Raw genomic sequence first — 13,225 nt, forward strand, 5'->3', positions numbered from 1 at the left:
GCTACGCGTGTCAGCACTGACATGTGTGTCATAGGTTCGCCATCACTGCTCTAGAGCAATGTCTCTTATAGACTAGGAGTGACATGATAGTAGTGTTCCAATATCTCAGGGACTGCCGCAAAGAAGAGGGAGTCAAACTTATTCTCCAAAGTACTGGAAGACAGGACAATAAGCAATGGATGGAAACTAATCAAGGAGAGAAGCAGCCTAGAACTTGGAAGAAATTTCCTGATAATTAATCAGAACAAATTGCCTCCAGAAGTTGAGGATGCTCCAACACTGGACATTTTAAAGAAGAGATTGGACAACCATTTGTCTGAAATGATATGGGTTTTCCTGCCTGAGCAGGAAATTGAACTAGAAGACCTCTAAGGTCCTTTCCAACTTTGTTGGAACTAATAATCACCTTTTATTCTTATGCGCTCTTTCCCCTCATTTTCTTGAAATTAGGACACATGCTTTGCTAAAGTAATTAGCTGGCAGACATTCTTATTGCAATGTTTAAATGGCAGATACTTAGATTACAACACATGCTAATCAGACTACAATATAATATGAGCTAACTAAGCAACCAACCCAATCACCATTTTCATTTTTTTCTTTCCTCTTTTTCCTTCTATTTTATTTACTTTTTGATTCATGTACATTAGATTAGACTATGTACCCAAAGGGAGGAACCTTGGAAACATTTATACATTAAGAGCAAAGTAATCCGCACTAAATAAATAACTAAAATGTATAATAAAATCTTGGGCTAGAGTCAAGTAAGGGAACTAATGAAATTTAATCTCAGTATAACTAAATTTGGATCCATAATTAAGCATAGAAAAATAAGAATAGCAAAATATTAAGTAACCATTTGTATAGCCATAAGGTGGCGCTGGCGGTGTTTAATTGCAAACAGTAAAGTCCTTAAGACACAGAAATGAAAATGAAATCCCAAGAACCCTTTGATAGAGCTTGCGCCGGGCGCCCTCAATTAATTGGCATCTATCAGTTTGTAGAAAGACTGTGCATGAAGCAGGGGTTTTCCCTGCACCTTCTTAATCTGAAACCTTGTTTGATTTACAGTATCGTTCAACATATTACTAAACGGTAAATCCTGTATGCGGATAATGTACTGTCCAGAGTTTTGCACTTGTATATTACGAAGAAATCGTGCCATTCAACGGGATAAGATTCAGGTGCAAAAGATGGTAATTACAAACATACACTTTTGTAAGAGAGGAATCTTTAGGAACCAATGTCATTTTTAAAAATATTTTTTTCCCTTTTCAAAAAAAAAAGAAGAAAGAAGGAAAGAAAGATAAAGAAAGAAAGAAGGAAAGAAAGAAAAAGAAAGATAAATAAATAAATAAATAAATAAAGAAAGAAAGAAAGAAAGAAAGAAAGAAAGAAAGAAAGAAAGAAAAAGAAAGAAAGCTTGCAGAGTCAGGCCTTCAGACAGGTATTCCAAAAAGCTCAGAACTAGATTGACACCTGCACTTTGTTCAGTTTTTATTCCTGTAACCAAAAACTACAGTTCTCAAGAGGGCAGGATTCTTACACTATTCCCGTGATGGCAAACCTATGGCACGTGTGCCAGAGGTGGCATGCAAAGCCCTCTCTGGGCACGTGCACCATTGCCAGCACATGTGCACCAACCAGCTGCTCTATTCCGGGTTCTGGTGCTCCGTGTGTGTGTGTGTCAAGTTTGAACACCTCTGGATTTTTTTTTCTAAAGGGTTAGGGGTGCAAGGGTCTTGTAACTTGATAGCTTTAAGACTTGCATGCTTCAAATGCCAGAGTTTCTGAGCCAACAATTTGGTTGCTAAGCAAGAGCGTTGTTAAGTGAGTTTTACCACATTTTACAAGTTGGCCATGCCCACCCAGTCACATGGCTGGCAAGCCACTCCCACCCAGTCACATGCCGGCAAGCCACTCCCACCCAGTCACATGGCCAGCAAGCCACTCCCACAAAGTAGGCCACACCTACAGAAGAGGTTCTTAAAAAATTTGAAACCCACCACTGGTGTGCACACTCCAGTTTTGACACTCGGTGCTAAAAAGGTTAACCATCATTGCACTATTCTAAACATTCAAAAATACTTTCCTCTCTTTTCTATTTAACTATTTTTATTAGCAACAATCCTATGGTCCTGTTTTAGTGCCCCTTAATTTTGGAGGCCCTGTGATTGTTTGGCTCCAAAGCAACTTAGTTCTGATTAGGCAGTAGTTTTGAGGGAGCATTTTCAGTATAATGTTGTAATATAGTTCCTTGTGTATGTTATGGAGAACATCACAGTATAAACTTTAGAAATGAGGTTTTATTATATGTACTGTTCTTCAGCCATCTTTTCAAAACAAAAGATGCTGAAAAAATTTCCATCAATATTTTGCTTTCCTAAAACATTTATTTCAAAGGCAGTGATGTCATTCTTATCCCCTTAAAGGAAAAATACTGCTGCACACTTTCAATTGTAGGAAGTTACCACTCACCCCTCTCCTAGAAAAATGAGATATTTTAGGAAATAGTAAAAGGGCAGAATATTTTCCCTAAAATGAAGGCAGAAACTCACACACACCCCCGACCTTTGTCAATGGACCATTAAGGCCTGGGCCAGTCTATTTTACATAACAAAGATCTACCTCCTTCAGACAGAGCCATAGGAGCACTTGCCCAAAGCTCCTTCATTACATCACCACCCAGCAAGGCTCAACCAAGCCTGGGACACAAACACAACCTACAAAGTTACCCCTGCATGTCCCCTGGGAGTCTGACAACCAATCAGAATACAAGATCAAATTCAAAAGCCCAGAGAGGGCATAAAGCCCAGGCACTCTCAGCATCTCTTCCCTTTTTTTTGCCCAGGACCTCAAACCATGTGGTCCTGTCCACCATTAAAATCATATTTCAAAGCAGCCACCATGTTTCCAGTATCTTTTTCACCACTCGGAATTGAACCCAGATGGACACTTTTCCAACTCTATCCAACCAAATTACGAGAACCACTTATAAAAACAAAATGCACCGGTACAGTATATGTGGTACCTTACTCAACAGTAGTAACTGTGAAAGGCATCTTGGAGTTCTAGTACCATTTAAACCATTTAAATATGAGCCAACAGTGTTCAGCAGCTGCCAAAAAAGCCAACACATTTCCAGGCTGCATAAATAGAGGGATAGAATCAAGATCACAAGTGTTAATATTACTTTATAATGCCTTGGTAAGGCCACACTTGGAATACTGCATTCAGTTTTGGTCGCCTCGATGTGGAGACTCTAGAAAGAGTGCAGAGAAGAGCAACAAAGATGATTAGCGGACTGGAGTTTAAAACATATGAAGAATGATTGCACAAACTGGTTATGCCTAGTTTAATGAAAAGAAGGACTAGGGGGGACATGATAGCAGTGTTCCAATATCTGAGGGGTTGCCACAAAGAAGAGGGAGTCAAACTATTCTCCAAAGCACCTGAGGGTAGAACAAGAAGCAGTAGATAGAAACTAATCAAGGAGAGAAGCAACTTAGAACTAAGGAGAAATTTCCTGACAAGTTAGAACAATTAATGTGGAACAGCTTGCCTCCAGAAGTTGTGAATGCCCCAACACTGGAAGTCTTTAAGAAGATGTTGGATAACCATTTGTCTGAAATGGTATAGGGTTTCCTGCCTAAGCAGGGGGTTTGCCTAGAAGACCTCCAACTCTGCTATTCTATTCTATTCTATTCCATTCCATTCCATTCCATTCTTTATTCATGTTACCTTTCTGTTCAAATATGCTTAAGGTAGCATGTTTTTTTTAAAGTAACAGGAGCATTGAAAGTTAAATACAGATTGAATGAATTTGAAAATATGCAAACAAGATTTAGGTAGGTTGCATTCTTCCTTTACAAAAATTGCATGGATTTTAAGAATAAGAGTTATCTACTTGTAGGTTTTCAGCCAGTTCAGAAAAGATGTTTCAAATATTAAACAGCATGTCCATTCAGGCACTTAAAACAGATTTTGCAAAGAACAGAAATGCTTTATAAATGAGGAGACAATAGTAGTTAGGAGAAATGAAAGTTGCAATGGGCACACTAATGAGGTAGAAATGATGGTGCCAGGATGTCTCATTTTCTTCATTTTTGGTGAAGGGGTATTTATAAAGTTTTTAAGCCTATTCTAGGACTTATACAAGAATTTTCAAGAGTTTCTCATGTTGGAAAATTCAACTTTTTAAAGACACTCTTGGAAGTCCTTTCAGGAATCACAGAAAAAAATTATTTTATTGATTATTTTATTTTATGGTTTGAATGATAGTTGTTTTTATTGTTTTGTGCATTGCCCAGGATTCTTGTTATAATATGAGCAGCTGTGTAAGACATAAAAATAATAAAATAAAATAGAAGAAGAAACATGTTGTCCTCCCTTTGCAGTAAATGAATGTACTGTTACTTCTACACATAATAACAATCATAAAAGATGCTGGGTTTGGCATAAGTTCCATTTTAATTGTTTAAACAAATTACACTCATCTATACAAATATACACCATTTGAGTCTCCCCTCCATTGCATTTTGGGTAAATGCAATAAAAACACACAATATCTAAAATAGCTTTGGCATTTATTATTTTTATGTCCCCTCCCCTTTCTTGGCTTTGTACTTTGTAGCCAAAAATAAATCATTGGGATGTTTTTCTGGTAATAGCTGACATCACAGCAGATGTGCATCTTTCCACATTCACACAGCATAGCTGCTAAGAGCTTCCACTTCAGCATATTGGTTTTACACTTAGGCACTCCAACTCTCAACCTATTCAGGGTAATCAAGTTAATATAAAGGAAATTGGATCTTTCAGCCAGATCCTCTTTAAATGCTATTCCTTGTTTGATGGTCTCCTTCCTCCATCTTTCAGTATGTTTACTTACGTAAGAAAACATATTTATTTTGCCCAAGTAAAATTACCAAATATTATAGAAATACTAACAATTTTAATGCACTTGAAATTATGTTCTATGGTCATTTATAATCAAAATAAAAATTTATCAATATTAATTTTTAAAAAGTCACATTCTGTATTGTAGCATAACATAAACAAAAATCTTTTTTGATTTAGCAGTCATAAATTGGACCAGGTTGTGATTGCATTACAATAGTTCATTAAACCTAGTTGCACATTAAAACACAAAGGAAGATAGTATCACAAGGCACTTATGGGTATGTTCTGCATAACCTTTCCTTGCAGATGCCTATGTCCCCCATAAGCAGCCCACATAAGAAAATTTAAAGAATATTTGTAGCTCAGGGTTGAATTGTGGTGTCCAGATGTCCTTTGAGCTTGGTTGTTTGCTTGCAGACATTTCATTATCAAACTAGGTAACTGGTTCCCCCATGCAAGTACTCCAAGTCTTAGTGGTGCTTGACTTTCTAGTTTAACCAATATTGGTTGAATTAATAACTACATATAAACATCAAATTGGGATGGTGACTCTATGGCACTTGTGCCAGAGGTGGCACACAGAGCCCTCTCTGTGGCATGCACGCACCAATCACCTGGTCTTTAGGTTTCTGGCACGCACATGTGCGCCAGAGCACTGGAAACCCAAAGGCTACCTGACCAGTGTGCATGTGTGCGCCGGCCACCTGGTCTTTGGGTTTCCGTCGCTCCGCTGCTCCAGTGGTGTAAAGACCAGCTGGCTGGCGCACATGCATGCACTGGAAACACAAAAACCAGTGTGCGCAGTGTCCAGTGCCTGCATATGCACCAGCCAGCTGGTTTTTGTTTCTGGTGCTCCAGCATGTGTTCACATGTGCATGCGTGCATTCTGGTTTGGCACTCAGTGCTGAAAAGGTTCCCTATCACTGATCTAGGTAGATCACTTTTTCCAGTCTAAGATTCAAAGATTTCCATGAGGAGTCAAACTATGCAGCCATAATACATTTTACATCATCCATTCCAAGGGAAGAGTCCAATAAAAATTAGATATTTCTTTCCTATAATTGGCCCTCATTTTGTATTCAGAAATATGCTGAATTTCATAACTGGTCTTGAGTTCTTCTCCTCTCCAGGAGAACCTATCCAGCTCCTGGAGAACAGCTGACTCATGACAATGGAAACATTGTGAAGCAAGACTTCAGCATAAGCTGGTGTTTAAAAGGGTTTTGACTGGTAACAATTGAAAATGCATCTTCAAGCATCATCATTCAAGCAACTGATTGTGTAAGCCTTTTCATTCCCTTTTGTCTAATGAAGCAACTGCAAATCAATGCTGATCGCTGTGGTCTATGAGGTCCCAGGAGTGAATTAGGGTTCTTGGCTGAAAATTCCCTGCTCTAAAGTGAATGCTATTGTGCAGTGTTGGAGAAAAAGTTTGCAATTAGAGTAACTACTGGAAATGTACAATATGTATTAGCGCTGGTTTAAAAACATCTCCCCGATTACTCTGAAAGACAAAATCTAGCTTTCTAAATAAGAGGCAGTTTGGTGTAGGGATTAAGGCATCAAACTAGACACTGGGAGACTGGATGACCTTGAGCGAGTATCTCTCTCTCTAAGCTGGAAGAAGTAGGCAATGATAATCTACTTCTGAAAAACCTTGTCAAGAAAACTGTAGGACTTTGCTTGTCCAGTAGTCACAAATCAAGACATATAGCCCCTCCAAACCTAATCTCTCTCCCGCCCCCAGAATATCAGTCTTATTTTCCTAGCCCTGAAAAGATGTTCAAGCATTTTGCTCCTGGTATGTAATCGGTATCCAATGCAGAGTGTTTCACAGCCAAGGTAAATAGACTTCTTCCACTGTGGATGTATGACAGATGATATGCTGTTTGGTGACTCAGCTGCAGCAGCTGTCACAAAACTGCCAGCCAGCTCACTTGTAGCTGCCATTTAAAAAAAATGTTTACATGGCACAGTTATTTTTATACAATGTTTTCCTCCACTGTGAACTTTTAGAATGATCAGAGTTCACTATGGTAGAGCAGCTCAGGCAGCAAACCTATTTAAGATGTCCTACAAAAAATCTTCTAGATTAAAGGAAAGCTTGTTTGATGATTAAACTATGATTTATTACATACATTTTAACCAAAACTGTGCCAAATGCTTGAAATTTAAACATACTTCAAAAGGTACATAAGGAAGACATAACACAAACATGAAAAAAGCATTATTTATTTTTCAAGTACAACTCAAAGTTGTATTGGTAAAAAAGCACAAGGAATCTTGTGTCATCCACAAGTATTGGCTATGCACATTTCAGTTCAACTTAAAATGCATTCAGGTTTACAAATGTACAAACAGACACATAAAATGTATAGTTTGAACAGAATGCTCTTAGATTCAGCCATTTTTTCTCCTAATGTTTTTACATTCATAGAGTCTTTTAACAAAGCTTTGTTTTTTAAAAAAATACTTTGCATTTTTAGCACGAGATGCTCCTTAAAATTAGGTTTGGGGCATAATACTGGAAAAAATTAAATCTAGCTTGGTAGATGAAAATCACTGTATTTTTTTTAAAACTTAGCAAATGTTTAAAAATTTAAATAGTAGATGGTAAAAAGCCAGAACAACAGTCCTAGTGCAGTTGATGACTGCACATAAAGATTCGCCAATCAGATCAGCAATTTCACACTACCATAATTGCGAGACAGACTTTAAGAGGAGCAAGTGATGAATGTATGATTAGACTTTAATGGTTTTTGTTGGGAGGAACAAAGAGAAAGAATAGGAACAAATGGCTTGTGAATTATGTTTCAGGCATGTTATAGAATTTACCATGATCGCATCTGAATAATTACAGTCACTTTATTTTTCTTAATTTCAATTTTCAGATGGGTAATGCACATTAGGCCAAGGATCCGAGCTTCTTCTCCCAATTGCAGGACTCCAAATTAGCCAAGGATTATACGGTTGTCCCAACTCTTCCGAATTGTTTACTGTGGGTGCAGAAACAGGGGAGGGTGGGGTGTTTTCACTCCCAAGGTCGATCCCTGGCAAATGGTGAGCTGGAGTGTTGAAAGGAAGGGAATTGTTCAAATTGCTTGACCAAATGGAACTGCTGAATGGAGTGGTAGTCGTAGACCACAGGCCACTTGGGTTGCCAAGGATAGACTGCATTATTTAAAAAAAAAACACACACACAATATATTTATCATATACATCATCATAACTACCAGGTTAAAATGTCTTATTTTTTTCAGATGTTGATTAAAGATGTCAATATATTGAATGTTAAGATGCAGGACTTATCTGTTTATTCAATAATTTGAACCACAGAATTGACTTGGAGAAAAAATGTAAAAGCTATTAGAAAAACACAAATTATGTCTGAGAGTTGGAAAGGAAAATGGTGCCAGGCATTCAAAATCCAGTTATTATTGTCTATTAGTAAAGTGGAGTTCCAGCATTTCTTCTGGAGTCTATTTCCTGACCTGGCCTGTCTCAAAGGACAGACATCATTACTGAATGCCTGACAGCTTAATTCATGTTTTGCTAATAGCTTTTGCATTTCTTCTCTAGTTCCCATAAGAAATATTACAGTATACAATAGAAATGAAGGTGGCTTTTTTTATTAAAAAAAAACCTAGGTATACCTAGATACTTTTTAGTTCAAATATGCTATTGGTTATGCAACTTTCCATAGAAGACATAGAACTGACATCACAGATCAGATTCATACCCTGGAATACTTCTGTATCACTAGACTGATAATCAAGATATTTCCCATTGATATAGGTCAATGTGGGTTGGCAGTAGCCAACAATAATTAATCCTGCTCAATAAACCTAATTACATAGCACTTCAGACTAGGTCAGGTTTCACACCAATCCCCTGTTGCTCATAATGACTCTTGCCTCTCTGGAAGTGTATCAAGGATTTCCCATGCTATTTAATTTCAAAACTGTCATCTGAGTCTGAATAAACATGACCTGTAAAGCCCACTAGAATCACTTATATCTACATCTACATTCAATAATCTACATATAAGCAGATTCAAGCTCTCAAATATGTAGGTGAATTCTTGAGCAAACTCCACTGAATCTGTATTTTATCCAGTTTTTTCCCTTTTTCAGTGGAGTGGAAAATAAATCTCTGTAACCTAAGAAAACCTAGACTACATTTTTTACTAAAATGAAAGATGGATATCAGCAAGCAGTATTTGTCTTGGGTGAACAAGGTTTATTGTTGTCTTTTTATTTTTTACTCCTTTATAATCCATCCAAGTGTTCAAATTGGGCAGGATATAAAAATGCAAGATAAATGCAAACATAAATGAAATAATCCAATTTTACTTTGCCCAGTATTTTATATAAAGAACAGCAGAAATCTGAGGTTTCTCTTGAAAAACAATTCCACTATCCAAGTGTTGTGAAGCAGAGTTGCAAGGTAAGAAAGATAGTCTATATGGATGCATAATATTATAAGTAGGTCTTATTTGTTGATATACTGAATGAAGTTTTGAAGAATCTAATTTTGAACATTCAATTTTCACTTTATAGCACTTGAAAGACATGGCTTGTAATTGAAAGATTAACAGGAGATGTGTGCATATTGCACCCATCTAGGTGGATTAATCTTAGACCCAGATTTCCATTGTCCAGTTACGTTATTCCTTTATTATCTAAGAACATATTGGGTATTACTCTACAGTCAAAATTTAGTATTATTGAAAATAGAACAATTAAGTCCATGTCCCAGAATTGTCAAATAAATTTGTCCCCAGCAGTCCAAGTTATTGAAGAAATCATCTTAAGACACTTAAAGACAGTAGTGTGAGAAACATATACTTACTGAAGTTGTGTGAGTTGGGGATCCCGAACTTGTGGGCCAGGAAGGTACAAAATCTGTAGCTGGAGAATCCCAGATGGATGAGGGAACATTGCTAAACTCATTCCAGTTTCGCTGAGCATCCTGACCATAAACAGACTGTGACACTCCAAGTTTGCTGAAAACCTCTAAGAGATGGCAAGAAAAGTAAGGCAGATAACTTCTATTTTAAATACAAGGCCTTGCTTTTGAATAAATTAACAAAACATTGGCATCCTGAAATAGAAGCATCAAGGTTAAATCTCATCAGATATTAGCTGCAAGTGTATTGCAAATACTGTTTGAGAAGACTTTGCTATAATTTATTTGCAGCCATAGAGCAATTCAATATAAACATCCAGAATTTTGTTTTTTATATTGTTTTATGTCAGTCTTTTGCTGCCACTTATACTTTACTTATTGTTTTTTTTTTAAATGTCTTAATTACTTTAATTTTGCTAAATACCTTAGCAGAGAGGGAGATTATCCTGGATTTAAAATGATTCCCCCCAAACCAAAAAACAAATGCGAAACTATTTATAAACTTAAGACAAAAATATTATGAATGCTTATCTTTTTACCTTACCAATCTATGCCAAGTCTAAATAAAGATAATCCTAGAATTTCTCTATAAAATGTGTACAGGTCTCACATGTGTGTACGTATACACCTCAGAAACCATGCTAATAATAAGGAAAGGGCCAGGCTAATAAAAGGTACTATTAAGAGATAGATTGGTTATAAAATGTATACAAGTACTCCTTGCTTAGTGACTGCCTCATTTAGTGACTGTTCATACTTATGAAAGGGATGAAAAAGTAACTTTGTGATCAATACTTGCATTATGACCTTCACAGGTCTGTAAAACAAAGGAAAGCTGAAATGAGACAATAAGGACAGTCCTGGCTTCTCTTAGCAACTGTTTTTTTAACAACTGAGTTGCCACTCCTAATTTTGGTCGTAAAAGGACTACCTATGTATCATTATTAAATAAACTTATTTCCTAACTAACGTTTGTCTCATACACAGGAACACACAAAGGCAAACACCTGCATATTCTGTTCTATCCTTCCAGCAGAAATAGCCACCTCCCTCCCCCTACAATATAAGTGGAAAATCTTAATACTTCCATTAGAATATAAATGCAAAACTTGAAAACATCAATATTTAATATTTGTAATATTAGTCAGAATCATTAACTACTGTCTGAAGCAGTGCATAAGTATATTAATACGTTTTGGATGTTTTTATTCCACCTTTATTATTTTTACAAATAATTCAAGGCAGAAAACAAACCTAATACACCTTCCTACTCCTATTTTTCCCACAACTCCTCCTCTGTTAGGTGAGTTGGGCTGAGAGAGTGACTCAGCTGGGTTTCATGCAGCACTAGAACTCACTGTCTCCTGGTTTCTAGCTTACTGACCTATTTTCTGAGTTATGTTCTACTCACCCAACTTACCTCCAGTTAAATTAAAAGAGTTTCCAAATGCTGAGAAAGAGTTCAAAGGAGTAAAATCTGGGCTGCTAGGATTGCTAAGAGGACTCCACAAACCAGAACTAAGAGAAAAGAGGGACATTTTTGTTAGGAACAATCATTTCTATACAATAAACCCAAAATACAATTAAACATTATATGGACTATCAATTTCAGCATATCAAAATCATATTTAGTGAAAATACTAGTAGAAAAAATCTTGCTCTGAGTTATTGATATATGTCATGAGAACTGCACTTTAAAAAATAGATAATTTACAAAATCATTACATAGCAGAATTAAGTCACTTTTGGTTTACCCATAAATATCAGAAAGGCATTATCATTCAATACTATGTTGGATTTTTGAGCCACTGCACTGTTCTAATAAAAACCTGTAGACATGCAATACTATGCTAATTGTCTTGTCCTTCAAGTTCAGAAAATTTAAATAAGACAAGTTTTAAACATAGAAAAACAGAGATGTAAACTTCTAAATCATATCCTAATAGGTTTAGAGTTTTTTTCTGTTTCAAAAAGATTACCTGTCAGAGCCATCGCTGTCCACAGCTGTGTGTGAAATGCTCATACAGCCAGAAGGCTCAGCTTTGATTGGTGAAGACTTTGTTAGGCCACTGCCACCTGGAAGTTTTAATTAGCAAATAAGATGATATTGGAATTGCAGGCTACCACAAAAATTGCTTTTCCAAGTTTCTGTGTTACCTGGGCTTTTATCATAACCAGCAGCTACAGCAGCAAAAGTAGGGTTTCCATTCCTGCCAGGAAGAGAAGCTGCCTTTGTCACCTTATGCTTGGCACCACTAAGCAGTTTGCTTTTCGAGTCTCTACAAAAGGTGAAAAAACATATTATTCCTTACAATGTACTAATATTGGATTTGTGGTGACAATTTATATCCAGAGCAGAGAGCAAAACAATGTGAAGTGTTAATATGATTTATAAAAGCTAACTATTACAAGTACAGGAAGTCCTTGTTTATTGACAGGAATTGGGACTGGGAACTCTGTTGCTAAGTGACATGGGTGTAAGGTGCAATATCATACACAAAGGCAGTTTTGGCACTCCTAGTATATGGTATTCTCATCCAAATCCATTCCTTTCATATTTGTTTTTAATTAACTGTTACTAACTCTTGTCAAATTATTTAGAAATCTGATTTGATTGCTAACAATGTAAATATATCTCAATGTTCTATAGAAACAGTTATCTTACGAGAATCTCTGAATAAATTGCTTCATACATTTGGAAGAGAAGACAAGTTTTCAGAACTTTCAGCCACAAAGAAAAGGCATATATTAAAATGTATTTGATACAATAAGGGTACTAAACTCTTGTGTTTAGTTTTTATCTGAACATACTTGCAGTTGTTCACAATGCTGCTATAACTATTCCGTGTGGCATAGGCCAATGACGCAGGTGGTGGAGATGGAGAAGCAGATGTTGGTGAGGTCTGTCTTTGTTTCAGAAAAGCATCTGCACTAATTGTTTGCAGAGACAACTTATAAAGGTTGTCAGAAGCTGGAATGAGAACACAATTGTTAAAAGTCCCTCATATTCATTTTCCTAAAAAACATTTAGTAGAGCACCAAACTGAATGTTCAAGTCAGATACCATATGCTACTTAAGGTTGCATGCTATTCAAGGCAAACTAGGGAGGGTGGTGAAGCCCAGTACATCTAATTTGCAAAAACAGTTTCAAACTCTCACCCACCTCTCCTCTATTTTTATAATAGTTTTTCCCAGGACAGTTCGCGGTGGTGGTGGTAGTTTAAAATAACTCTTTCAATGTAACTTAGTTCCAATGTATCTTACTAAAGGACTGTGTGAACACCCTTTTACGTTCATTTTAAAGAAAAATACCTGAATATTGAGATATCAAGTGCTAAGTCATTGTGCTGTGGTATTTTAAAAGTTTGGACATTTTAGCAATTTTCCCTATTCAGTGAAAAACTGAAATGAGTG

At 36.5% G+C, this 13,225-nt stretch overlaps 1 protein-coding gene across 1 annotated transcript in view; it reads right to left on the minus strand.

Annotated features, from left to right (window-relative positions):
* Positions 1-7,118: 7,118 nt before the first annotated feature.
* Positions 7,119-13,225, minus strand: part of TMEM131 (transmembrane protein 131) — a 91,355-nt gene continuing 85,248 nt past the window's right edge. The window contains exons 36-41 of the mRNA XM_087726333.1: positions 12,622-12,781; positions 11,968-12,089; positions 11,790-11,886; positions 11,231-11,328; positions 9,754-9,917; positions 7,119-8,073 (exon numbers count right to left, since the gene is read on the minus strand). Coding sequence (XP_087582459.1) covers positions 7,783-8,073; positions 9,754-9,917; positions 11,231-11,328; positions 11,790-11,886; positions 11,968-12,089; positions 12,622-12,781 — 932 coding nt within the window. The 3' untranslated portion in view covers positions 7,119-7,782. The remainder of the gene's footprint in view (positions 8,074-9,753; positions 9,918-11,230; positions 11,329-11,789; positions 11,887-11,967; positions 12,090-12,621; positions 12,782-13,225) is intronic.

The sequence above is a fragment of the Thamnophis sirtalis genome, unplaced genomic scaffold (assembly GCF_051295495.1).
Source record: "Thamnophis sirtalis isolate CommonGarterSnake01/CBP01778 unplaced genomic scaffold, rThaSir2_p1.2 scaffold_12, whole genome shotgun sequence".
Classification (NCBI taxonomy): Eukaryota; Metazoa; Chordata; class Lepidosauria; order Squamata; family Natricidae; genus Thamnophis; species Thamnophis sirtalis.